General features: G+C 32.8%; 1 protein-coding gene and 1 long non-coding RNA gene across 4 annotated transcripts in view; one reads left to right on the top strand and one right to left on the bottom strand.

Annotated features, from left to right (window-relative positions):
• PREX2 (phosphatidylinositol-3,4,5-trisphosphate dependent Rac exchange factor 2) overlaps nucleotides 1–26,932 on the top strand; it is a 124,258-nt gene that overhangs the window by 58,223 nt on the left and 39,103 nt on the right. For both annotated transcript variants that reach the window (XM_087961822.1, XM_026691848.2), the window contains exons 14-29: nucleotides 1,680–1,755; nucleotides 2,169–2,241; nucleotides 3,053–3,195; nucleotides 3,599–3,691; nucleotides 6,349–6,497; nucleotides 7,824–7,909; nucleotides 9,108–9,244; nucleotides 10,847–10,964; nucleotides 11,403–11,587; nucleotides 18,081–18,242; nucleotides 20,031–20,253; nucleotides 21,489–21,696; nucleotides 22,189–22,368; nucleotides 22,946–23,040; nucleotides 23,824–23,906; nucleotides 24,548–24,638. In XM_087961822.1, coding sequence (XP_087817948.1) covers nucleotides 1,680–1,755; nucleotides 2,169–2,241; nucleotides 3,053–3,195; nucleotides 3,599–3,691; nucleotides 6,349–6,497; nucleotides 7,824–7,909; nucleotides 9,108–9,244; nucleotides 10,847–10,964; nucleotides 11,403–11,587; nucleotides 18,081–18,242; nucleotides 20,031–20,253; nucleotides 21,489–21,696; nucleotides 22,189–22,368; nucleotides 22,946–23,040; nucleotides 23,824–23,906; nucleotides 24,548–24,638 — 2,102 coding nt within the window. The remainder of the gene's footprint in view (nucleotides 1–1,679; nucleotides 1,756–2,168; nucleotides 2,242–3,052; nucleotides 3,196–3,598; nucleotides 3,692–6,348; nucleotides 6,498–7,823; nucleotides 7,910–9,107; nucleotides 9,245–10,846; nucleotides 10,965–11,402; nucleotides 11,588–18,080; nucleotides 18,243–20,030; nucleotides 20,254–21,488; nucleotides 21,697–22,188; nucleotides 22,369–22,945; nucleotides 23,041–23,823; nucleotides 23,907–24,547; nucleotides 24,639–26,932) is intronic.
• Nucleotides 1–26,932, bottom strand: part of LOC148131488 (uncharacterized) — a 79,549-nt gene that overhangs the window by 10,129 nt on the left and 42,488 nt on the right. The gene's annotated exons all lie outside the window — the stretch shown is intronic.

The following is a 26,932-nucleotide window of genomic DNA, read 5'->3' on the forward strand; positions in this document are numbered from 1 at the left end:
AACATTCTTCCAAGTTTGAAAGTATTGGCCTATTCCTTAAAAAATATTCAAACAATCTAGTCTTCAAGGACCACATATAATAGTCAGAGAATGAAGTGAAGCATGTTTCCTATGAAAAAGAATTCTAAAAGATGAAGTCACCCACACAAAAAGTTTTGTGTTTTATGAAAGCCAGCAGGTTTTTAGCAATAAAATGACATCTTTATTCTGGACAAAAGTTCAACCACTGGATTTCTGCTTGTTATGTAAAGATAACTGTTTCTTCAAACTGTCAATTTCTAAATAAGTGTTTAGGACACATTTGAATGTTTGAGTGCATGTAAGTATATGTATATATAATCTCATTTATATTTTACTTTTATTTATTTATTTACTTACAATATTTAGACTAGTCTGGAAGGAGGATTGGGGCCAAACATATTTTTGAGAGGCAATGCACTCTGGCATTGTGGTTAATACGAGATAGACATACCTTCTAACTCGTACCTCTCTTACTGTACTAATAGGAATCTTACTATACCTTTTACATAAACCTTTCTGGTAATAAACAAACTCAGTTGCTTTTTCTTTCCACAAAATATGCATGTACAACTTAACCCAAACAAAACATAAATAGTACTTTTTTTAAATGTACCACATAAAATCAATATAATAAACAAGTAGCAAGCAATTCTCAAACTACAGAATACCCGAAATAAAAAGAATGAATTTTAAAATGTCATACATTAATTTAAGCAAAAATAATGCAAAGTAAACTAGTCATTATTACATTTTCGTGATAAAACAATAAGCAGCAGTTGCATTTCTAGATTCATATGATTGGAAATGTACATATTTGCTTTATCTCTTTTTAGGTATAACCCTGTCTTGATATTGTTCTGTATTGTGAGTTTTATTTTAAAAAACCCAAAACATTCCTTAATCTGCCTAATCATAGTCCCATGTACATAATATATGTCGCTCAACTCCAAAGAATACAGAGTAGAGTTATGAAATAAAAAATATTAAAGCAAAGGGTTGTTCCAACTGAGAAGCTCTTAGTGGTATAAGTACATATTCAGCCATTCATTAAATTATTTTGGAGTAATCATCATCTCTCTTAGCCCAACCTATCTTACAGGCCTGCTGTAGGAATAAAATGAAGGGAGATTCTAGATAAACCAATTTCAATTTGTGCAGGAAAGGCAGGATATAAATTAATCAGCCAAGCAAAGATATTAAAAATGTATTATTATTTCAAATTTCCTTAATAGTAAGTTTTGTGTTTTGTGTCTGTATCAATATTTATATGTAGAAAGAGGGGGGAAAGTAGGAGTATTAAAAGATACAGTTCCAGAAGTCACATATTGCATGTGGAAACATCTATGGTGTATAACATTCAATATTATACTGTAACATTTTCTTTTAGTCCCTCATCAAGATAATTCCATAAATAAAAAAGCCTAGTTTTGGAGATATATGGGAGGTTTAATTTTTGTAATACACTTTGAACCTTGTCCAAAATACACAATACTTTAACTAAAATAAAGTGTTATTATTACGAAGTAATACAAACAGAAAATACTTTTGAATAGATAAGGAATTACTTAGGTTATATTTGGGGTATAATGTATGAATATTCAGCTTTTGTAGAATATATATTTTGAGGATGAACTATTTTATGTTTTTTTTCTCCTCAGAGATAAAGATTACCATTTAAGAACCTACAAAACTGTCATAATGGCTAATAAAATGATAGACTGGCTAATTGCACAGGTAGGGCAGTGCTCCGAAGTATATAAATTTGATTAGTAACATGAAATAAATGTAAATAAATTTCCATTAGAAATTAACATTTTTATATCATATAATTTTGTTTTTATATATTAACTAAGCTACAAATATTTGGATATTATTGGTCATGTGTTAAAGTCCTTGTATCTTTTGAAAGACTTTAAAGTATTAAGCATTCTTCTATTTATCTGCCCATTAAAAAAAAAGTTAGATCATATTATACAAGTATATTTTATTTTAATACCAAAGTAAATGCAACATACCGAGTATTAAACTATAAATTTAATATCACTTATGTTATGAAATTAAAATAATGGGCATGTATAAGCCAAAATATAGAAATTATTTTAATGATCATGTTTATTTTTATATATTAATAAACATCATATCTGCAGGGAGATTGCAGAACAAGAGAAGAAGCAATGATCTTTGGAATAGCACTTTGTGACAATGGATTTATGCATCATGGTAAACTATAAATTTATATAAGTTTTTAAAATGTTTTTTTAAATATAACTTTAGAAACTGATATCGATTCTGTGATAAATAATTTCCCCAGGATATGCAGTATGTAGCATTTATTGATTTGTTACTATAACTTTTGTTCTGTGATTTATACTTTAAAAAGTACTATCTAATTAAGAACCTCTTTAGAATACCTGTACAGCTTACAGATAGAGTACAGGTAGAGAAAGCTGTATAGTTACAGGTAGAGTCCATTCTTGTTTATCATAAAATTCTACACTGTTTTCTTTGTAAAATTACTTGTTAATAGCTGTGAAAAATACAATACTACCAGTATCTACTTATTTGTTTTATATACTTGCATAATCCTTGAAGATTCCTAGAGTTAACAACATAAAAATAACTTACATAACAGTATAACAAAATTACATTAAGAACAATAAGTTGTAGTAAGTTACAGTGCAATAAAGCCAAATATGATGACACTTCACCATTCTACAAACACTTTCTGGAAAACCTCATTTTAACCTATTTTCACAATGTCATTAGAATGGGTGCTGCTCTAAGTTCAGGAGGGAAAATATTCCATAATATATGTTCTATTAATAGAAAATAACTCTTTCTGAGATACAGCTCTTCCCTTTCACTGAAGTGGGAATTATTAATAAGAGATAAGGAGTTTATCAGACAGTTCAGTTTGTTTTGGTAGATGCAGTTATTTAATAAACCATTTAGTAAATAAAATTTTCGTTGAATTATAAATCAATATGTCTATAGGTGCTACACAAATATTAACCTTTTCTCTGTCAAATAGTGCTGGAAAAAAGTGAGTTCAAAGATGAACCACTTCTATTTCGGTTTTTTGCGGATGAAGAAATGGAAGGCTCCAACATGAAACATAGACTTATGAAGCATGACTTAAAAGTAGTGGAAAATGTAATAGCAAAATCATTGCTGGTAAGTTTTTTAAAAATGGAGTCTATACGTTTGTTTGATTTTGATGCTGCTAACTCCTATTATTTGCACATAGACAATGTTATAGTTTGTAGTTATTGCTATTGTCCATCAGCTTTAATCCGCTAGACCTCTCTTGCTGTTTTTTGTACTCTTCAGTTTTGTGAGGAAAATATATATTTACTGAAGAACAACATATAGGTACTTTATAGAGTCCAAAGTTAGTCTGTATTGGTTAAATATTCATACAATGCTCAAATAAATGCATAAGATTAATGTCACAGCTTATGCAGATTAATATATTTGCCAGATGTAATGTTCACAATGATAACAATCATATAGTAGTAACAGTTGCCTGTCAGCCATATTTATTCAGCATATTGATTTACAATTTTTCCTTTTTCAGATCCGATCAAGTGATGGAACTTATGGTTTTGGTTTGGAAGACAAAAACAAAGCACCAATTGTAAAAATAGTGGAAAAGTGCTCAAATGCTGAGGTAATATAGCCTTGTTTATAACTCCCAATTATTACATTTCTGCTCATAGAAAAGTTTACATGTATTTTGACAATTATTTCAATTATAAAGTTTTATTTTAATAATTTTAATTGATTTGTGTATGTGTTTAAATTATTAAAGACTATCCCAGAGCATTTGTAAAATATAAATATTTGTATTATTTTAATAATGTAGAGATTAAAAACATACAATATGGATGATTTCACACAATGCAATTAAGCCATACTGTTTTTTTTTTTAATTTCAGCATAACATGTTGTGAAAATCCAGTTATGGCCAACACTGGATATGGCCCTGCTATGTAGCAGGGCTGGCATTTTCAGTTTTTCACATCAGAGTTTTAATATTTTCTTTTAAATTATGTTAAACCTACTTGAGACTTACATTACATTTTTCTCACTTTTTATACTTCAAAATACGAGTAGGTGTGCTCCTGATTTTCAGCAACAATTATTAGAATGGCTTATTAGGGCTGCAAGAATAGTGCTTGGGAGTTCTGTACAGACAATTATTATCAGCTATTTACACCTTCATGTTTAAGCTTGTAGACAGTCAATAATTGTAATTTCCTAAAAATTTAAACGTTGATATCTTAAAGTTATTGAAAGAAACATTACTTTTCACATTTCTAATTTCACAATTATAAAGAACTATAGAGAATTATTAGGTGTGTGAAGTTTAAGAGAGCTGAGAAAATTGCTGTGTATAAGGCTACATATTGCAGGTAATTTTTTAAAGGTTACCTAGATGAAGAACTTTGAGAATCATTTTTGCAGAATAAGAAATATATTTGTGCAATACAATTTTATATATAGCTACTTAAAAGTAGGTTCATGGATAAGCATGTAAAAATTTCCGTATACAATAAATTAATGTTGCTTAGGGAATGGTCTAGCAAAGAATATGTATTAAAATAGTCATTCAGGATTATCTGATCCACCAATAATATTTTAAAAATGTGGCATCTTCCATTGCCTCCCCCATATCAGGATAGTCTTTAGTAGGGCTATTAAAATGAATAAATCTTATGTGATTGTTAGAATATTAAATTAACAATATTAAAACATATCCTTTTGAATTACTAATTTGTTGTTCCAGTTTACATTTTGAAGGCCTATTAATCAAAGTCACTATTTTCCTAGCAGATGTTGAGTTAATATGATATATATAATATATCATACTGATATGATCTACCAATCTTCTTCATTAAAAATTATGTGGAAGAATATGAGTTTCTTATTAGGAAAAAGAACTTAAGGCTTTCAGTTACATTTGTAATAAAGAATCGTCTCTTCTTACAATATCTAAGGCCTCTTATGTTTCCTGAAAGAACTATACCTCTGTGCAGGCATATCAATGAAAAATTGTTAACCGCTTATATTATTTAAAATAACTGGCTAGATAACAATTAGGTAACAAAACACAAAAACAATTACAAAACCTTTCAAGCTAGTGCCATAATAGTTTCATTACAGAATTATAAATGCAAGATTCACTCTTTACCCTATCCCCAAAGGAAAAGCTATATATTAAGCTGGAAACAAGGAGGTTAGGGATTGTTTGAGCCTTAGAGGTCCAGATTTGAGAAAAGTTTAAGCACCATCCTCTTTTGCATCTGAGGGAGAACAATTTCTTAACACTTGACCTGCTGAAAACATAGAATAGTTAACAAATGAACATATTATTGAGCCACCCCCACTTCAAATCCTGTAGCAATGAAGAGAAAAAGTTGTGGAGTTACTTGCTGTTCCTAGTCAGAAATTACATCCTTTAAAACAAAATGCTATATGAAAATGGTGGTCAGGAGAACTAGGAATGACATGTCAAGGAAATACAGGTCTGTAAACAAGAGGCCATTTATTATAAGGAAGAAAGCTTTGTAGATTCCATTAAATAGCTGGAGTTCTGGCTGTGCCTAATTAGAAGAGTTGACTTCTTCCTTCTGAAGAAGTAGCTGTGTGAATCCCCCCCCCCAAAAAACAATAAACAAAATTTATCAGCATATATACATTGTGTATATGCACTTTGATATGTTTAACATTCGATTTAGCATTCATTTCTGCATTTTTGTGAACCGAGATTAATGCTGAAAAAGAAACTGAATTTCAGGGATAAAATTTTGAGTGTTTGAATGTTTAAATAAATTGATGAGTATTCCTAAGTAAGTCCATTTGTTCAAAAGGAAATTTAACCTGGATATGTAATTTTTTTTATAATGTGGCAAGTCAAATATTTTAATCCAGGGTTTTGAAATCTTTATCTACAAACTTACTATTAATTTAAGTCATACATTTTCATATGAATTTTTCTTAGATGAATTGTGTTGGTAAATGGATAAGTGAATCTATTTAAATCCACTATTAATTTAAACTTTAAGCTGTCAAGTTTGGGGAAAAAATCTTAAAAATAATAAAATGTTACAAATACAGAAGATATTTCCAATAATACTGAATTGCCAGGATTAGTTTTTTTCATAAAGGTATTTTCTGTAAGGTTATATAAATTCCACAGTTGTAAATATAGGTACCGTATATGGGAATGTTTGAAGCTCTTCTTCTGTGCATGTAAATAATAATAAAGGATCACTGATGTTGTGATGCTTATTGATTATATATGTATTTTGCTTTCTTATCTAGGTGGCAGGTCTGGAAATTGGGAAAAAGATCTTTACCATTAATGGTGACCTAGTTTTTCTAAGGCCCTTCACTGAAGTGGATAGCTTTCTGAAAGCATGTTTAAACAGTAAAAAGCCCCTCAGGGTACTTGTGAGCACAAAACCAAGGGAGTAAGTTGTTTCTTTGGTTTTAGAAATTATAAAAATAGTAACTGAAATATGTTACAAAAGTATAGGCATAAATATTATTATGTTAGAAATAATTTAACTAAATTTCATATATTTTAATGATATCCTACCTTTCCCCTCAATTTTATGCAGTCAAGGTGGTTAAACATAAATAAAATGTAAGGTATATTTTTGAATGTTTACTATATATAAGTTAGAACCAATTCAGAAATATCAGTAGTTAAAAGCTGAACAAAAGAAATACTGTATATTTTAGCTGTTCATTGACGGATTTAAATGCAAGTCCAAAGAATGCATTTCATAGTCTGGCATAGTGCAGGAGATGTTGTCCTTTGTGCCAAACAAGTAAGAAAGAGTGGCTTTTTCTCCTCCTCCTGTTCATTCTGAATAACTTCATTGGATGGAAAAACTAGTGTCTGAATTTAAATTTAAGTTCTTGATATAAAATTGCCTTCCTCAATTTGGCTCTCTCTGGATTTTAATTATCACACTTTTCAGTCAATGTGGTAAAATCTAGCACATCTGAAGGGTGGCTGGCATCAATATATTTATCTAATGCTTTTTGCCATTAATCATTTAATAATACCAAAATATCAAGAAATCATTATATTTGTCATTCTGTTATTCTTCAGTAGCATATTATGTAGAAATGACATTTATTTATCTTTTTGCTTGATATGCCAAGATTTGTTCAGAATGAATACAGGTAGTTCTTGCTTAGCAACCACAATTGGGACTGGCAACTTGATTGCGAAGTGATGTGGTCACTAAATGAAATGTCACTTGGTGGAATTACAACATCACTTCCCATTCAGTTGCTAAGCACATTACCACCAGTTGTCAAGCAGGAAATCACATGACTCTGATTGCAATTTTACTGCCTGTTTCTCCAGTTAATCTGCTTGTCAAAACCTGTTTATGAAGTGTGTAAATGAAGATCATGTGACTGCAACAATCATAAATTTGAGAATTGGTCATAAAATTACATTATCAGTGCTGTTGTAATCATGAATGCATGTGAAACAGGGCAGTCGCTAAGCGAGGTTTGCCTATATACATGCTGGTTATTAGCTAATGATGTTTAAAGCTATGATCCAGGTTTCTAAGAAGCAAACCTCACTGAATTCAAGATTATTTTGAAGTTTCTTGCTAGTCTATGTTAAAAGCAGTTGTTATTTTTTCACTTAATGTAAGCTTTATTTTTTTTTAATTAAGTACATTATATTATTTTAATCTTATATAAAATTTGAGACATAAACAGAAATGTTGGTGTTAGATGCTTCATTGTGGGTTTTATCTTGCTTAAAGGACAGTTAAGATTCCTGATTCTGTGGATGGTCTTGGATTCCAAATACGGGGCTTTGGCCCTTCTGTTGTTCATGCTGTTGGAAAAGGTATGAAGTAACCTGCATTTATGAATAGTTGGCCAAATGCAATAAATACACAAACAACCAGAATCCTGATATTGATGTTTGAGGAGCATTCAGAATTTGATGCATGGTTCTGAATTTACGTATAAAGAATTAGTAGTGATTTCTATTGTTATATATAGCTACTTAAGAAATTTGATGCTCATACAACCAATAATAAAGGGAATAGTGGGATTTAGCCTCTAATTGCAGACCTAACAAGCATATATTGATCTGATCTTGGTCAGGAGGAACATGTGACAAGATGGATGGGATTTAGCCTCTAATTGCAGACCTAACAAGCATATATTGATCTGATCTTGGTCAGGAGGATCATGTGACAAGATGGATATTTGGCTTAAGGGTTTATTGCTCCCTGTTTTGATTTTACTTATGTGTTTTATAAAGGCAAAATACACTGAGATATACCTTGTGGAGTATATTTCTTTATGAAAACCATGAGTATTTAAGTAAAAGATTTCCATAATAGGAAACGTAATATCTTGATATATCTTTGACTATGAAAACACTGGGTATATTTTCATATAACCGGAATTAGCAAAATAAGATTTTTTAAAAAGTCCAAGAGCTAATTTTTTACCTTTTTTCGGAAATTCTGTAAAGAGGAAGAGGCACTTATTCATGAGGGAAAGCTGTTTAATTTAGCATGAGAAATTAATACGGTTCTAATATGGTAATTTAGTGTGACATAGGATTTGGGGTTTTATAAATAACTGCTTTCAGACTGCATGGGATCAATGCTATAAATTCATCTTCGGAGAATTTATCCTTTTGAATCTTATTCAGCTGCATTGTTTGCAGCCCATAATTAATCACATTAATTTTGTATAGATTTCTATAGGATAAATCCTTAAAATATGATTATGCTTTTCATCTAAGGGAGTGGACCAACAAAATGCAATGTTTGTATCTTGAGGTTTTACCTTTTAGAGGTTGGACAACTACATATTTAGGATAGCTCCCAGGAAAACGGAATAATTTTTTTCTTACATGATATTCAATGATTCAGAGTAATGTATTTCTGGCTTGTCTTTAACAATGTAGTGTTGGTTCAATTTAATATAATTTGGAATTGAAAAGGAATGTCATTAAAATCAGTTGTAATATGGCTTTTCCCTATTTCTAAGTAAATTTCTAACTTAAATTGTTAACTATTTTAAAGGAACTGTGGCAGCTACTGCTGGGCTTCATCCTGGACAGTGCATAATCAAAGTAAATGGAATTAATGTCAGCAAAGAAACACATGCAAGTGTTATTGCCCATGTGACAGCCTGCCGGAAATACAGACGTCCAATGCGTGTAATGCTAATTATTTTGTTCATTACATATGTCCTTGTTTTTATTTCAGTGGTCCCATAACTATTACCTATTTTTGGCAGTTCATGGAAAAGCATAATCAGTAATAACACTTCACCATGAATGAATGGAATGGGTTTTTTCTTTCACATGATATTGATATTCATAAGAAGGCACGCACCATGTCAACTTTTAAAATTTGCCCTGCTATTTGAAAAAGTCTGTGACTTAATTAAAACTGTGTTCTATAAAAGAGCACACATTTTAAAACTTAAATATTGAAGGGATACCATCCTTGAATATTATACTCTTTTTCCATTACTCAGGTACAATCTGCAAGTTAAATTAATGGAGATCCTGTTGTTATATATATTCAGGGTGGAAATGGAAAAGAAAAAAAACACATAGAGGCATTTTACCTAGCATTAAGTTTGTTTGATAGCTGCTCAGACTCACTTTATTGGTAAGAAGGGCAGCATATCAATTTCATAAACAAACAAACAAACCTTTTATGAGAATATCAGTGACAAAACTAAAATGGAAAACTTCCAGTGGAGGATTGGATATCCATCTAAAACAAAAACTTTTATGCTCTGACTAATTGCATATTATTGAGAATGACTCTATGCTCCTCCTGATTAATGGTGGACTTTTGAATGGACTACCATGCTTGTTCTTGTTTATTTATTTGATTTTGATCTCATTTTATTACTTTTTAAGTAAGATGGCAAATATACAAAGTATGCTTGTCTTTCTCCTCCTATTTTCCCTGTGAAGCGGGTTAGACTGAGAGAGTGACTGGCCTAAAAGTTACTTGGCTGGTTTTTCATGCCTAACTAGAGACTAGGCAAGCAACACTTCCCCAAAATGGCTCTCTTTTATGAGCAAAGAACTGGATAAAGAGTTATGGGATCAGTCATGGCTTCCACTGATGCATAAATCCTGCTTACTATTAAACAAATGGACAACACTGAGATTAAAATACAGTCCTATAACACACTGGTTGATTAGCCTCTTTTTAATTATTATCAAACAATTTCTGTTGATATGCTTCATAACAAATTGTTGTGAAATGAAAGCTAAACATAAGAGATGATACAATGATACATCATTCTATGTGACTGTGTTAGAATCTAAGTCTAAATTAGGAATTCTTCACAAATATAATTTCAATTATATTGAGAAGGAATCTATTTCAATGCTGCAGTTGTAAAAAGCAGTAATACTTGATACTGGTGCTTGAGCCTCATTTTATTCCTCACATTTCTCTTTAGGTTATATATTTTAAAATTTGTCAGAATGCAAATTTGTGTGGGTGGGAAGAATAATAATTCTGCCAACCAGTATTTGATTTTTCCCTTATTTATATAAATTTAAATAACTTGATTTTTTTAAATTATTCTCTCAGATACAGCTTCATATAATCAATGAAAAATGAACCATAGACTTCAGCAACAAACAAATAAACCCTGTTCTGTTTCCAGCAGCAGTCCTCTCTTCCCCCTTGGAAATAAAATGCAAACTAAATCCACAGTTTTTCTGTTTTTCAAAACCTATATGTATTAAAGTGTTAACAAGCCTTATAAATTATTTGTTATTCTACAGCAAGATTCTATTCAGTGGATATATAACAACACTGATAGTGCTCAGGAGGATTTTCAGAAAATGAATACTAAACCATTGGGTGAGGATGGAGGAGATGCATTTAATTACAAAGTTGAAGGTGGGATTATTTTACTTTTATTATTAATCAAAATAAAAATTTGAATATTTCTTAAAGTATTAGAAGCAAGTACAGCATACCAGAGCAAAACAAGGGGATTGCACATCTCTCTTGAAGTGAGATGCATGCCAGCACAGCTGGGATTTAAACCATCTAGAAATGCATGACGTATTCAGATATTACTTTTGTCAATTACATGAATTAGTAACTGGTAAAGTATGGAATGAAGAAATACAGTCATACTTTAGATATCTATGATTTTGCTTTTGAATTAATTGGAATCTTAGAAAATATGTAGCACTAGCTAGCCAGTAGAAAACCACGAGGGCCTGAATTTTTGGTCATAATAATTTATTAAATGACTTTGCAATAAAAATATGTGTTTCAGAGGTAGTCTATATTGATTAATCTACAGAATAGATGTTTGTTTGTTTTTAGAAGCAATTGATAAATTTAATACTATGGCAATAATTGATGGACGAAAGGATCATGTCTGTCTGACTGTTGATAATGTTCATCTGGAATATGGTGTTGTTTATGAGTATGACAGTACTGCTGGAATAAAATGCCATGTTTTAGAGAAAATGATTGAACCAAAAGGCTTTTTCAGCCTGACTGCAAAGGTATGATACATAAAATATGTATATATGTATGTATTTATATGTTGATGAGTCTGCATATCGGGATGAGGTATTACAGCTATCCCGCTGGTGCAAAAATAATAATCTTCTATTTAATATTAAGAAGACTAAGGAGGTTATAGTGGACTATAGGAAAAAAGAGCAGACATTCAGCCACTGTATATAGAGGGAGTTCGTGTGGAACAGGTGGTTGAATGTAAGTTTCTCGGGACCATCATTACAAATGACCTGACCTGGAGTGCAAACACCGCTGCTTTAATTAAGAAGGCACAACAACGGTTGTATTTACTAAGGATTCTTAGGAAACAACAACTGGCTGAGAGTCTATTGACTACCTTCTATCGGAGTTCAATTGAGAGTATATTATCCTACTGTCTCTGTGTATGGTTCTCGAGCTGCACAGTGGCAGAGAAAACAATTCAGAGGGTGATCAAGACGGCCCAAAACATCATTGGCTGCTCACTCCCCTCTTTGGAAGAACTGTATAGGAATAGATGTAAGAGGAAGATACTTAACATATTGAATGACTCCTCTCATCCGGGACATCAGCTCTTTGAACTATTACCATCGAGAAGGAGATTTAGGGTATTAAGAACAAGGATGACCAGATTTAAGAACAGTTTTTATCCAAGTGCAGTTTTGAGTCTGAATGCAGGGTCATAAGATTTTTGTGGAGTCTAATGGCTGAGAGTAGTGGGGTATTTACATTTTTAAATTGTATAGAGATTATTGTATGGTTGGTTGTGTTTAGTTTAATTTTTTTTCTTTTTTTCTTTTCTTTTTTAGTGGTGTTTGTCCACTTTTACTTGTGGAAGAGCACCTCATTTCATTGCACCCGCTTGCGAGTGTAATGACAAATAAATTCTTATGTCTTATGTCTTATGTCTTCTTACTGAAGAAAATTTAAAATTATAAAATTTAAAATTATTTCAAATCAGTGTTTTGTGCACTTTTGATATTTATTTAAGATTATGAATCATGGTTATCTACTAAATTCAAATCATAAAATGATAAATGCAAAAAAGTCTAAGCATCAAACTAGTCCTGAATATATTTTATTTGTTTCCCAAAATTATGAGCTAATTTCATCACCCCATTGTATTTTTATAGTAGTTTTAAGAATTATTATTAAAAATATTTTAATAGTAGGATTTAAGAATTATCATATCATTTGGCAAAACATAGGTGGGAGAACATGGTTGGTTACAAAAAAGATTTTCAGTTCTTCTATATATTAAGAATTCCTAATTTGATTGTTTTCATAACAACACAACTACAAATAATTTATCTAATAAACAAGGCGGATGAGATTGTGTAGTACTAGAAGGAAGAAGATACATTCAATTCAAAGGTGTTATTAGTATATGATCAAATATAATGCTCTAAATATAGATCATATAAAGGGAATTAAGATGCTAAAGAAGAAAAAGTACCTGTTTCACCTTCCCCTTTGTCTCAATGTTATCTAAATCATCACAGAAAGACTATATTATTATATATGCAGATAATATTCCTCCTTAATTAGTCCTGGATTTCATTTCACACAAAGGAAAAGTCTTGCCCTCTTTTTCTTTCTCTCAATATTAAGTCCATTATTTGATTAGCTTGCTGGCATTAATAGGGATGTATCTATATCTATCTATAGTATGCGTCATCAGTGGAAATTGTCAGTTCTTCTGTTCAGTCTCAAATGGTATTGTAAGAGGATCTCTCTACATTTGATATTTGACGAGAATTCAAAAAATAATTGGCTAGTCAATGCAGTTTGCAGAGTTACTGGTATTCTTTTTTCTAAGAATTTGAAAACCATGAAAAAATAACACTTCAGAACAGACTTAAGAAATTTGTCCTTACTCCAAAACATTATTCAACTGCTAGATTGTAACAATATATGCAACTGCTGCTGCTGCTTCTCTCCATCCTCAATGTACTGTGATGTTGCCTCCATTTTCTTGCCACTGTTTTTTTTTTGAAAATTTTATTGATTTTTAAAAACAAACATAAACAAACAAAACACAGAACATAAAAACATAAAACATCTTTTTTGAAAGCAGCCTGATCCCGGGTTACATCTTTTAGTGCAGACACAAATTCAAATTCATGCTCATTTTTATATTCCATTCCATATCTTATTACCATTCTCCATTTTGTATATAACTTCACCCCTCTTTCAACTTCCTTTATTTTATTTTATTTATTTCATCTCAATTTAAATCATCATACTTATATTCTTTGTCTGTCCTATTTCAGCTGTCTATTATCTTTTCTCATTGACCAAAATTTTTCCTGTAATCACTGATTGGAGTATGATGCCTTTATATCTTTCCCCTAAAAATTATGACATTTAATATAATACATAACTTCCATTCGGATTCTGCTTGGTACATTCTAAAACTACACAATGTATTTTTTAAAAAGGAAAAGATTACAAATATATAAAATAAATAAAACAACAATCCATACCAATTCAATTCTATCATTAATGTTGATATTCATTTAAATCTTAAACATTTTACACATTGCTTTTCAAATAAGTATCATACTTCTATGAGAACACTTACAAGCTTTCCATAATTACTTCCCTCCCACTTCACTTATGTTTTACAAAACGTTGAGTAGTTAAAATGTTCCCATTCCTTCCTAATTCAATTATCTCATTTATTTCATTTCATTTATTTTATTCACAAAAGTTTCACTAAATTACACTAACTATTTTATTTCACTTTTTAATCATATGTTGTTTCCAATTTTCTAACATTATTTCTATTACAAATATAACAACACAATCTTATGTACCTTTACAGAATCCCTTTTTCAGTTAAATGTTCACCCATTATCTCTGAATAAATCCTGTTTCTTTACATCTTGCTCCAAACCTTCGTAACTTCTCTTCCCTTGCTTCTTCCCTTTCTTCTCTCTGACCTTTTTACCCCCCTGTCTCTCCTCCATTTCCCTCTTCTGAATTCCCCTTTTCTCTTGCTTTCCAACATTATATCCCCTTTTCACATTATTTTCCCCTTTTTTGGCTGTTTTTTAGGTCTTAGATTCTCCGTTCTCTTTCCCCCTTTTCCCTTTTCTTCCCCAGATAGAATTACTTGTTCATTAAAAATGGCTTCTTCTTTGTCCCAGTCTTCTTGTTGCGCAGTCTTTTCTTGCTGTTTCTGGTAAACACCAATCGCCATTTCTAAGAATTTAAAAATGGAACCAGAGGAGCCCTTCCCTTCTTGTTCCTGTTCTTTAAGTTTTTTAAATTCAATTTTCAGTTCATCCAAAAGTGATGCCATTATTGAGTTTTTTTTTCTTTTTTAAACAACCACCCAATTGTTTTCAGCCATTCAAATGTGATTTCCAAAAGTTCCAAAGTCACCAAACAATCCAAATACACAAAACTGTTTCTTTTAACACTTTCTTCTTTTTTCACTTTCCCTTCTTGGGGTTACTATTTAGTTGCAAAGTTCCAGTTAAAATGTATCCTTTAGAAGTCTTGTTAAGATTTAACTTTTAAATTCTTTTGAATTCCAAGCAGTCTCCTCCTTTGAAGTCCTGCCCTTATTCTTTTCCTCTCCCTTCCCACTTATAGCAAAAAAAGGATTTTTAAGTGTTCAGAAATCTTTATTGTCCCTTTGGCATTTAATTATATTTCCAGTTTAATTGGTGCCAAAGCGGATTTTTCCGATTTCTTTATTCAAATCTTCTCGTTGTCAGCGTGAGGAAGGAGAGTGAAGGAAAAAAAACTTTCCCTTTTCACTTTCGTTCGCTGCTTCCAGCTCTTCTTTGGGAGCGATGTATCTTTTGCAAAATTTAAATTCCAGGGTATCTTAGTTGTTACTTTTTGTCCCAGTCAGCCAAAAACTTTCACTTCTTAACTTCCTCCTGCACTTTCTTTTCCGGCTGAGTGCTTCTTTGAGGCGACCATTTCTGACTGCTCTTCTACCGCCTTCGGAAAAGGGAGTTTAGCCAGCTGAGGAGGAGAGGTGCGGCTCCCCTCAAACCCCGCTGGGTCTCCCCTGTCTTCACCACCTCTATGGAGTGGCTTAGACCCGAAGCCAACTGGCTCGGGGCACTCCAGCGGCGAGCCCAGGCAGAAACCGCGCACGATCACGGATTCCTGCCTGCCGCCGAAGGGCTGCAAACCGGAACCTTGCCACTGTTTTTTTTAACTGTCACCTTTCATTTATTTTTTTAAATTTATATGCTACCCATCACACTCTCCAAAGTGACTCTGGGAGCTGTTGCTGCAGCTGCCATCTCCATGCTTCTTAACTTTGGAAAGTGCTACACTGGCTTGTCTCCTATGTAGACCTTTGCATGATGCTGAGGAAAGGAGGAGATGGAAAAAACTGCTTCCTGCAAGTATGATATTGGATGAATCTTACTTATTTTTACAAAAGATTTTTTGTGGAATGTATCTAAGGATGGGAAATGGACAGGACTAATGGCCATGCACACAGTGTTTGGCCAGCTGAATTGATTTATATTGTTAAGAGTCAAAATAAATGCTATTTGCTTATATTTCTAATATAAATGGCCTTAGTTTAAGAATAGAATGTTTGCATAATATATCATACGTCATAATATATACAGAGGTTTTTACAAGTCTGTTTCAGTCGCTCCATCCCTTATCTGCCTATTTCCTATACATATTCTTTTAAATTCTTCTGTATAGTGCAGTGTTGGTGTGGTGTTAGGGGTTTTGGGTTCAATGTGTGGAAAGTGAAGGATGTGTGTTTATGTTTATTTTCATGGTCATGGTCATGATAGGCACTTAAGATGATGTTTGATTTCGTTGTACGAGGTGTAATGACAATAAAGTAAACTAAACTAATAATTGTTTGTTCTGTTAACTCCTTCTATAGACAGTTTTTGCTAAATTAGAGAGGAGGATAGAAAGAAGGACAAATCACTTTCTTGAACTGCTTAGATATCCAGCACCTTGGTCATGTTTCTACATGTTGTCATTCTCGGACTTTTTTTCCCAATAAAGCTCAGTTTCTTCCACTAGTCAATCTATTGTGCAGATATTCCTTCCTGATTCTACTAGTACTTACTACATTCTTAGATGTTTCTTCCTCCTTCTAGGAGCTGTCAGACTTCAAGATCTTCCTCCTTTCCTTTGCTTCTTTCTGGCTGTCATGAGTAACGGGGTGGAAGGGGGAAATGTATGGGATGTGAGCTGAAAGTGTTACTAACTGATATTGTATAAACTGGGGAGGGTTTCTAATTCCTGCTTAGCTTTATCTTCTCTGCGCAACTGCAAACCTTTATCTGAGTAAGCCAAGGTCAACTAATCATCACCACCTGGAGATGTCCACATGATGAAGTTCACAACTTTTAATTGGAAGAACCGTTTGAACTATTGGGGGTGGGAACATTTCACTCCCTTGATATATGTGATGTACGTGCCTATTTCCCCAGATTCAGAATTTTCTTGTTGCTACCACTGACTTCCAGTAAAAGATATCTTTTCTCTAATTGCAAGAGTCTAAGTATTTCTTTCTTGGATTTTGAACGGAGCACCAGCTGACATGAGCATTCTCTCCAGTTCTATTGCCTATTTCTCTTCAGTGGCTTCAATGCTTGATACAATTGAGTTCACAATGCACAAACACTTTACCACTTACAAATCATGTCCTAGAAGGCAGAATGCTTCTGTCATTGCTCACAAGAGTTTTAATTAATCCAAGAATTTCAAGTTGTCTATGTGATCTTTTTCATGGTAAAATAGACGGAACTCAAACTTAGGACAAACTGCTCACAGTCTCAAAATCCAAATCTGAAACCTGCTTAATAAATTAATTTTTTAAAAAAAATTTAAGCCATAATAATTGGAGCAGTTGGTTTCACAAATATTAGTATTTTGAAATATCAATATGTACCCAATGAAGAAAAAAATAAATATTAAATACATGATCAATACATAAGGATAGATTCATCACATTCCTCACATCCCAGACATAAACTGTTTCAACTCCTTCCCTCAAAACGACACTATAGAGCACTGCACCCCAGAACAACAGTTTTTCCCCGAAAGCCATCACTCTGCTAAACAAATAATTCCCTCAACACTGTTCAACTATTTACAAAGTCTACATTACTATTACTGTTAATCTTCTCATCACTCCTTATCACCCATCCCCTCCCACTTGTGATTGTAGAACTGTAACGTTGTTGCTTGTATCCTTACGATTTATATTGACTGTTTCCTAGTATGATTTGATTGTTGATTGTATCCTATGACTGTCATTCAATGTTGTACGTTATGACATTTCTTGATTCTTAACGAATGTACCTTTTCTTTATGTAAACAGAATATTTACACCAAAACAAATTCCTTGTGTGTCCAATCACACCTGGCCAATAAAGCTATTCTATTCTATTCTATTCTATTCTATTCTATTCTATTCTATTCTATTCTATATATTAGGGGTGTGCTATGAGAATTAATAAACTTAAATAATTATTTTTGTCCTAATAGATCCTTGAAGCTCTAGCAAAAAGTGACGAGCAATTTGTGCAAAACTATAGCAGCTTAAATAGTATACATGAAGTAATTCCTACCAATCTTCAGAGCAAATTCAGTGCCATTTGCAGTGAAAAAATAGAGCACATTTGTAGAAGAATTACAAGTTATAAAAAGGTAAAGGTTGTTAATTTGCTTAGAAGAAATGGTAAAAATATTCAACTGGAACTAAGTATGGGTAAACAATTATGCTACAATTACAATTGTAAATATGTAGAATCAAAGTGAATACATTTAGAGAGAATTTTTATGATAAAGTATACTTCAAAGTATCCTTGGGAAGGTTTCTAATTCCGCAAAGTAGATTTTGAGAGTGTACTTGTTAAATGGAACAGGATGACATCAGAAAAAATGTTTAGCAACAAACTGGCCTTATGTTTTCTGTGATTCCTGTGCAATTAAACTTTCTGTGATAGATAAAATATTACTGGTGTAATATTGGTGTGTTATAGAAAAATTTAATAATATCTGTAGTGTCCAGAATATGAATAGCAAGAGCATATTGGACAAAGTGCAAGTATACTGTTACAACCATGTGGAGGAGGTAGACATATTTACCAAACTAGTTGTAAACCCACATATTCCCCATCTGCTCGGATAAGATCTTTGAAAATCTATGAACATGATGCATACTTATTTTTTTCAGAATGTTTTCTATTTGATGTTGGATGTTGGAATATGTCTTATTCTAAGGATAGTTTATCTTTATTTTTCAGATGGAAACAGATTGTCAAGAATGTGATTAATTGTGCCATTAGTTTCAGTGTAAAAGTGCGAAATTTATAAATAATTACGCAATGACTTTTTAGTATTACCTTATTACTGCAGCATCAATTTAACTAAATAACTTTGTAATTTCATGGGCTATAGAATATTCAGATTAAAACAAATCAGATATGGATATCAAATGAGAATAGAATGGATGAGTGATTGGTTATTTTTCTCACTTTCGGAAATGAAGCTTGTAGCTCATTCTATTATAGTTATATGAGTTGGGAAGTGGGTATAATTTGTGCTTATGAAAACATAGAATATGTTCAAATTCCTGTTGTGGATGCTACATTTGATTCTTTGTAACTGATATTATCTTTAACTCAACAGAGGTGTGCCATTCTCACTCATTTTGATGCAGAATATAATTTTGTGTGCAGAATTATCCGTATTTCCCTGAAAATAAGACTGGGTCTTATTTTCTTTTGGGCCCCAAAATAAGCACTAGGACTTATTTTGGGGGGTGTCTTGTTTCCCCTCCCTGTACGGGAGGCCCACTTCTGCTTGCTTGTGGTGGTGCCATGGCTGTAAGGCAAAGTGGGAGAGGGTGGAGCTACCCCATGTGCCCTGCACTGGCTTACCTCAGGACCCCTGCAGACAGGTCATCTACACCCTGACACCTGCCTCGCCTCATGGCCTCGGCACCACCACACCGCTCGGCCTCCTGCTCCTTTAAGGCTGCGGACAAGAAGAAGTGGGCCAGCGGCCATGTAGGCACCTGCTGTTGCTGCTTCCACGAGTCAGGTGTTGGGGCATGGATGGTCTGGCTGCGGGGGCCCTGAGGTAAACCGGTGCAGAGCATGGGGCAGCTCCACATCCATTGCTCCTTGCCTTGTGGCTGCAGCATTGCAAGCAACCAGAAGGAATGGCCAGACAGCCGGCTGCATAGGTTTTTAAGTAGTGTTATTTTGAGATAGGGCTTATATTCAGTGCACAAGTAAAAAACATTCTACGGCTTATTTTTTGGATAGGTCTTATTTTTGGGGTATGTGTTGTAGAAACAAACTCTATGTGCAAAAATAAGAGCCTGAAACAATACTTTTCTCACATCTGAAAAATGGGTTGCTAAAGTTGTTGTGTAGTTCAAACTGGAATCTTTAGATTCATACGTTTTCCTTTTGGATTTATCTGTAGTTTTCACGGGTCCTAAAAAATCGAGCTTGGCCTACTTTCAAACAAGCTAAGTCAAAGATCTCACCATTGCATAGCAGTGATTTCTGTCCAACTAATTGTCATATCAATGTTATGGAAGTCTCATATCCTAAAACGTCAACCTCACTTGGTAGTGCCTTTGGTGTTCAACTTGATAGCAGAAAACATTTTTCATATGAAAAAGAAAACAGACATACGGAGCAAGGTAAACAGCAATGTCTATCTTTAAAAATTTGTTTCTTTCCTAGCATGACAAGAAATGAAGAGATTGAGTTAATTTAGAGGTATGGAATGTTTTAACTGATACCATTATTAAAGGTAAAGAAGAAATTTTTGTTCAAGGACTAATAATTTTGGACTGTTCTTGCTTTATAAACCAAATACTATCATTGCCATCCTTTCACCTGCCTTTTCTACTTGGAATTGATGAAGAGGGGAATCCATTGTGCAAGGCATTTCTCCTTGAGGTTGTCTTGTTTATCTACATGGAGGAATGTCTGATGCTCCCTCTTAAAGAGCAAGCGGCAGAGATTGACTGCAATGGCTATAGTCCTTTGGAGGAGTTCCGAAACTTTCAAGCATCCAACTCATTAGCTTGTTCTTTGGGAAAGAGAAAATATATATAATATGGGAAATTGTCACTTTGACACTCCATAATGGCTAGTTTGGTGTAGTGGTAATTGCAGACTTATACATAGAGCTAAGTCACATCCATACATATGATTTTCCATTTTAATTTTATTTATTTAATTGTCAGAGCCAAATTTACTCTGTAATCACTACAGTATTGAAGGATTTTTATTTTGTGATCCATCTAAATTACTGCTTATTTCTTCTTCCTTGAATAATTAAATGGTCACATTATGATTGTAGTAACAGGAAGCTGCGAATGTTTATCTAATTCAGCTATTTTTTCATCAGAGCAAGTGTCCTATTTAAAGTGAGTGCCATCTTTGCTAAATAAGTGGCACATTTTTTTCTTTTGAAGTAATCATTGAACAAGCACTGAAAAGAGGGGTGTTGAGGGCATTGTTTGTTTGCTTAATTTACTCCCCTGCCAGCTGAGAAGTAATCATAATAATTTGTGTGTCTATGTCAGGCTGTCTATTTCTGTCTCTAGTTTTTGCTAAAGTATAGATAATTTTTTTCAAAAATTCATGTTTTTTCCAGTATTTATATTGTGTTATCATTTCTATTTTAATTCAGATTATTCTGTTTCATTAACTTGTGGATAATGTTAAAAAGTGAATTATGCTTGTAAAAATGAATTAATTTCATCACGTGTGGATTTTCAGCATTATGTTTTGCTTGTGTTCTGAATGTGTGCAAACTATTTATTGAATGTATGAAGAGAGCTGGATTTTTTTTTTTTTTTGCATTTAAATTAATTGAGTTATATTGAATCTAAATACAGCATTTTATGCAATATACTTTTTCTAGGTAAACTGAATCCCATGGTTTATATACAACATACTATAACAACCATGGCTGCTCCATCAGGTCACTCATTAGGTCAACAGGATGGCCATGGTTTAAGGTACCTGTTAAAAGAAGAAGATTTAGAAACACAAGATATCTATCAGAAACTGTTATTCAAATTACAGAGTACATTAAAGGAGGTGGAAAACTGTGTTTTTCAAATAGATGAGTAAGTAATCCTAAGGTTTAAGATTTATGTATTGGGATATTAATACATATGTTAGCTTTCTAGAATTATAGCTTCAACATTTGGATTTTTGTTGGAGAACCATAAGTCTGTGATAAACATTACCATGCTGCCTTTGCATATTTAGTACTTGATATTTGTGGATTGGAAAAATACTTCAAATAAATCAAACCATTCAATAACTCTCATTTCATTAAGACAACTTTAATAACAAATAGAAGTAACTCTGGTCTTTTGAATTTCTTCCAGTTGGAACAGACTCTGGCTTTAATTTAAAACTTTAAAATATTATGTGTGTGGAGTTACTGAACAATATTTGCACAGAGTAATCCATGATTTGATGCTGTATGAGCCTAGCCACATTAGATTCCTACTTCTGTTTTAAGAGTGTGCCATGTCTGCATTTACAGATTTTCATACAAATTAGAGGGATGCATTATTTTTAATTATCTTTATTACATTTATAAATTTCAGCCTTCTCTCTTCAATAACATATTCTCCAAGTTCACAACAAAGAAATCATGAATTGTTAATGTCAACAGACAATGATAATGAAAAAGGAGAACGCAATGGAAAAAAAGTATGCTTCAATGTAGTATGTGATGAGCAGGAAGATTCTGGTCATGACACTATAAGCAACCGGGATTCTTATAGGTAATGTATCATTTAAGATATCATTTAATTTAATAATAAACACCAAATTTACAATTTTACTGTATATAATGATATAATGTTAATTTTTAAAAAGTCTGTTACATAACGTTATTAAGTAATACATATCGTTACATAGCATTATTAAGTAATACATATTTAGTTAATAATACATTCTTTCCAAGTAAATAATGTATACTTGTTTAATGTATACTTTGAGGCAAACACGCCAAATGTGTACCTTCTGATTTAATATACTGATATGAGTTTCCCATTGTCACAGCCATTCCTCTGTTTTGAAAGATATTATCCTTTTTAGAGGATTTTTTAGAGGACTCAGCTGTTAATACATTTTCAATGAACTTAAACCCACTTTCCTCTTCAATTGTAGCTTTTAGCACTACATTGCAAGGCTTTAAAAATATACAGCACTAATGAGTTTTTTTTAATCCCAAGACACAAAATTTATTGTATGGCTTATTTAATTGTACAAATCGTGCTAATAAAGTATTTGAATTAAATGCCTAAAAATATGTATATTCTTGAAGGATTTATACTCTTACATTTTTCTTCTTTTTAGTGATTGCAACAGCAACCGAAATTCTACTGCTTCTTTCACCAGTATTTGCAGTAGCCAATGCAGTTCTTATTTTCATAGTGATGAAATGGATTCAGGTGCTTTTCAAATGTGTTTATGTGTACATATTTATATACTGTAGTTATTTAGGGGAATGTATGTGATTTTTGCTTACTAGAACGTGTGTTGATTGATTTGAACTTGTGTACTGTCATAATTACACATTTGTGACAAATTAAGTCATAAAACACTACAATTAAAAAAATCACATCATAACACTCATTGAAAATATTATAGCAGTAATTAAGCAGCAATGAAGTAAAGATTTCCCCAAAATTAATGTATGTGATGAAGTTGGAAATAGTGTCCTTCTTTCACTTAGCTGCAAGTATTTTCTTTATTCAGAAACTTCATTTCCATTTAATTGAACTGGGTAGGCGAGATATATTAAACTAGTTTACCCATCATTAACTCCCATCTATGGGGCAGACAAATTATACTTGAAAATCAGGATAGTTTTCTATAGGCTGTAGAAAGAAGGAAAAAACAAAAGATGGAGTTACTATCATACATCTGGTTGTTTTTTTTATCCCACTGAAACACTCTAAACACTTACAGTAAAGGATGAAATATGTTGGATGGAATATTACTATAAATCTGAATGAAACTGTCAATTAAGCTATAGGTACTTGAGTCAAATGAAGAAAGTCAGACTGGAAGTAATTACCTTTTTCCAAAAAGAGGAGGAACCCCTTCTCTGGTAGCAAGCTTAGCGCCCCAGTTCTATTTCTAGATCTTTTTCAACATCAAGATAATTAAAATATGGAATATGAATATCTCTGATCTAAAGTCAACAATGATTTCAAATATTGTCTTATTAGGTGATGAACTTCCTCAGAATATCTTCATTTCTCATGATAAGCAGGATAAACTTTATGGTTGCTTGGAACATCTTTTTGGTCAGGTAAGCTATTTCATTTCAGTTTTTTTTCTGCCCTATAACAAGTGACAGAATTATGAAAGTGTTGGGAAGGAATTGGATAAAATTAGGATCAAGGTGAGCAAAGTCAGTAACTGTCTGGCAAAGTGAACAGGCAAAAAGGGAGTCATGAGTAAAGTAAGCCATGCTGGTTTCTGTTATGCTTTTACTACGCTATGGTTTATTTAAGCAGCAATTATGAATAGACTAGCTCACAGGTCACAACCAAGAATAATCATAGTTTTCAATTGCACACTAAACCAAGGCAAATAAATCACATTTGACTGCAAGGAACTAAAATCAGCTGAGACCTGACACTGGTTGAGAAAACATAAGAGTGGTTAGTGATTTTCCATAGGCAAGCTTATTGAGATGTTGATTCTTGTTTGGTTTTGACATTTTTGATTTGTCTGCTAAGACCAAAAATGGAGGCAGATTTGTCTCCCCCAATTGAGTTCAAACAAAATTCATAATCGTGGATCTCCCACATCTCTGTTTATAGTTTCTTCTAACAAATGCCTAGGTTTTCCCTTAGATCTAGCATATATTATAATATTTTAAATCAGATTGAAAGGATTATCAGAATAAACTTTTTAATATTTATCAATCATTTCTGAAACCAACAGGTAGATTCAATTATTAATCTACTGAAAGGTCCAGCAGTGGCAAGAGCTTTTGAGCAAACCAAGTTCTTCACCCCCGGTCGAAGTTTTCAAGGTATTAATTTTGCAAAGCTAAGTATGACAGTGAGCGTAGTTTCTAGCTCTTTTATTAGCAGTATTATAGTTAACATTTCTTTAAAACACAAAATAAAAATTAGAAATGTATTTTGTATTATATTTAGAGAACCACCGGCTGTAAACATTTTATGGGCCTTTTTTTAGCACACAGATTGCTGTGGCAGAAGGATTGTGAGAAAAAAACCAATGAAAAAATTCATTGGTTCTTATTGTGTTGGGGAAGATATATTCAAGTAAATGCAATAAATATTAAACATTTTGAATAAATCTTTTTAAACAGCAGTCTAAGTTTGACCAATATTTTTTATTATTCTCACAGATCACATTTTCATTTTTCCAGATTTTTTTTTCATAATCTGCATTTTTTTGCCATTTTTGCCACTCTGCTGGAAGAAGGGAAGGAAGTGTGTGTGTGTGTATGTGTGTGTGTGTTTCTCTATGTTTCTATGTGTGAGAGTGATTATATGTGCACAGAAGACAATGGTTGGTATATGCCAACAGGAATCTGTTGAGGTATTGTCCGTTAGGAGAATGAGTGCACTCAGGGAAACGTAGTGAGAATGATGTTGAATAACACACGACCAGCACACAGATACACTGAATAGTAAAATGTAGGTTTTACTTCCAGTAAACGGGTAAACAAAGTCCAACAAACCGTCCAAATCATACATGGTCAAAGCAGTTAGTATCAGTCCAGGGATAATCCAAAAATAAAGTCAAGTATCATAAACAGAATTATATTCCTTGTGAGGGAATATGCACCCATGCTGGAGCTCCAAATGTATGTAGATAACTTAAATTTGGTTTTCTGTCATGCCAACGAGTGAATGGCAATTCACCAGTTGTTGTGTTCACCACATTGTTTAACACATGGTTGCTACACATTATGGCCTCACCCCACAGTGTTTCAGGCAAACCTGAATCAGATAACATAGTATGAGGCATGGCTTGTAACGTTTGCCCTTTGAGTTATGTTGTGGCCTGTAAGGTGCAGAACACTTATGCTTGATACCAGCCAATTTTAACATCGTTTGAAATCTATTGTTAATAAACTCAGTCCCGTTATCAGTAACTACAGTAATTACCTTATGTTTCATTTTTCTTTCTGCAAATCTTAGCCAATTAAAGAAATGTTGGAACGTTTCTGTTTTGTTTTTCATTAGATAGCAGAAACCGTACCATGAGTAATGGTCCATTATACTCAAAACATAGCAGGCACCTCCCACACTGGGTTTCCTAGGACCAATTATGTCAGCAAACACAACCTCTAAAGGTTCTTTGGTCTTAAACCCATTCAGTCTGTTTGCTGGAGTAACCTTGCTTTTCTCTTGATTACAGGCATTACAGTTTAAGTACTTGCTACAGGGTTTTAATTGTACTCCCTCTGACAATTTAACAGTTTGTTTCAGCATTTTGAAATTAATGTGCCCCAGACATCTATGCAGTAAATGTATATATTCGTCATGTGGCTTAACATTGTTATAAACCGAGTTAGCCATCTGCAACTGGTCATCATGTATCACATATAAATCATTCTCTAAATTAGCAGTAACACTTTTACCCTCTTTCTCTATTATACAGTTATTACATATTAGGTTACTAATATTAGGTTACTACATATTAACTAAAGCCCTTACTGATAACAAATTAAATTTCAGTTTTGGTACATATAACATAGATAAATGGTCATTTACACATGAACAATATGCAGTACCTTGACCAGATGCTTTCATCTTCCATCCGTTTGCCAATGATACATGTTGCTTACTCGTGGACATCTTTACAAAAAACTATTTCTAGTATGTTCCACTATCAACTACCCACAAATCATGGTTTACAATTGAATTGCTAGACATAGCTAAATTAACATTCTTCTTAGCCTTCTGGTGATTACCAGTATTCTGTCATTTTCCCTTCTTACAGAATCTAGCTATATGTTGTCCCCTAGCCCCACAAGAAAAATATTTCCTAACAGTATAGGCAGTGGAAAACAAATCCTCTTCTTGTGGTTGTTTCTCTCTCAGTTGGTCTCTTTCAAGCCTTCTTCTTGCCTCTTCTAATAATCGTCCAGCTATGTCACTCAGTGTCAGTTCATTTCTTTTCAGGACTTCCAGTGAAGATACGTAATCATCATAACTTTCATCCAATGAGGAAAGAATGATGTAAACCTGATGCAGTTCTGAAAAAATCAGTTCCTTTTCATGTAGCTCTTGAGAAGTTATTTTCATGAAGTTCAAATGAGCTAACATATGTCCACCTTTCAGAAGACGT

Source organism: Notechis scutatus, chromosome 3 (assembly GCF_049901735.1).
Source record: "Notechis scutatus isolate UNSWTSFEM ecotype Mainland chromosome 3, rNotScu1.2, whole genome shotgun sequence".
Taxonomy (NCBI): domain Eukaryota; kingdom Metazoa; phylum Chordata; class Lepidosauria; order Squamata; family Elapidae; genus Notechis; species Notechis scutatus.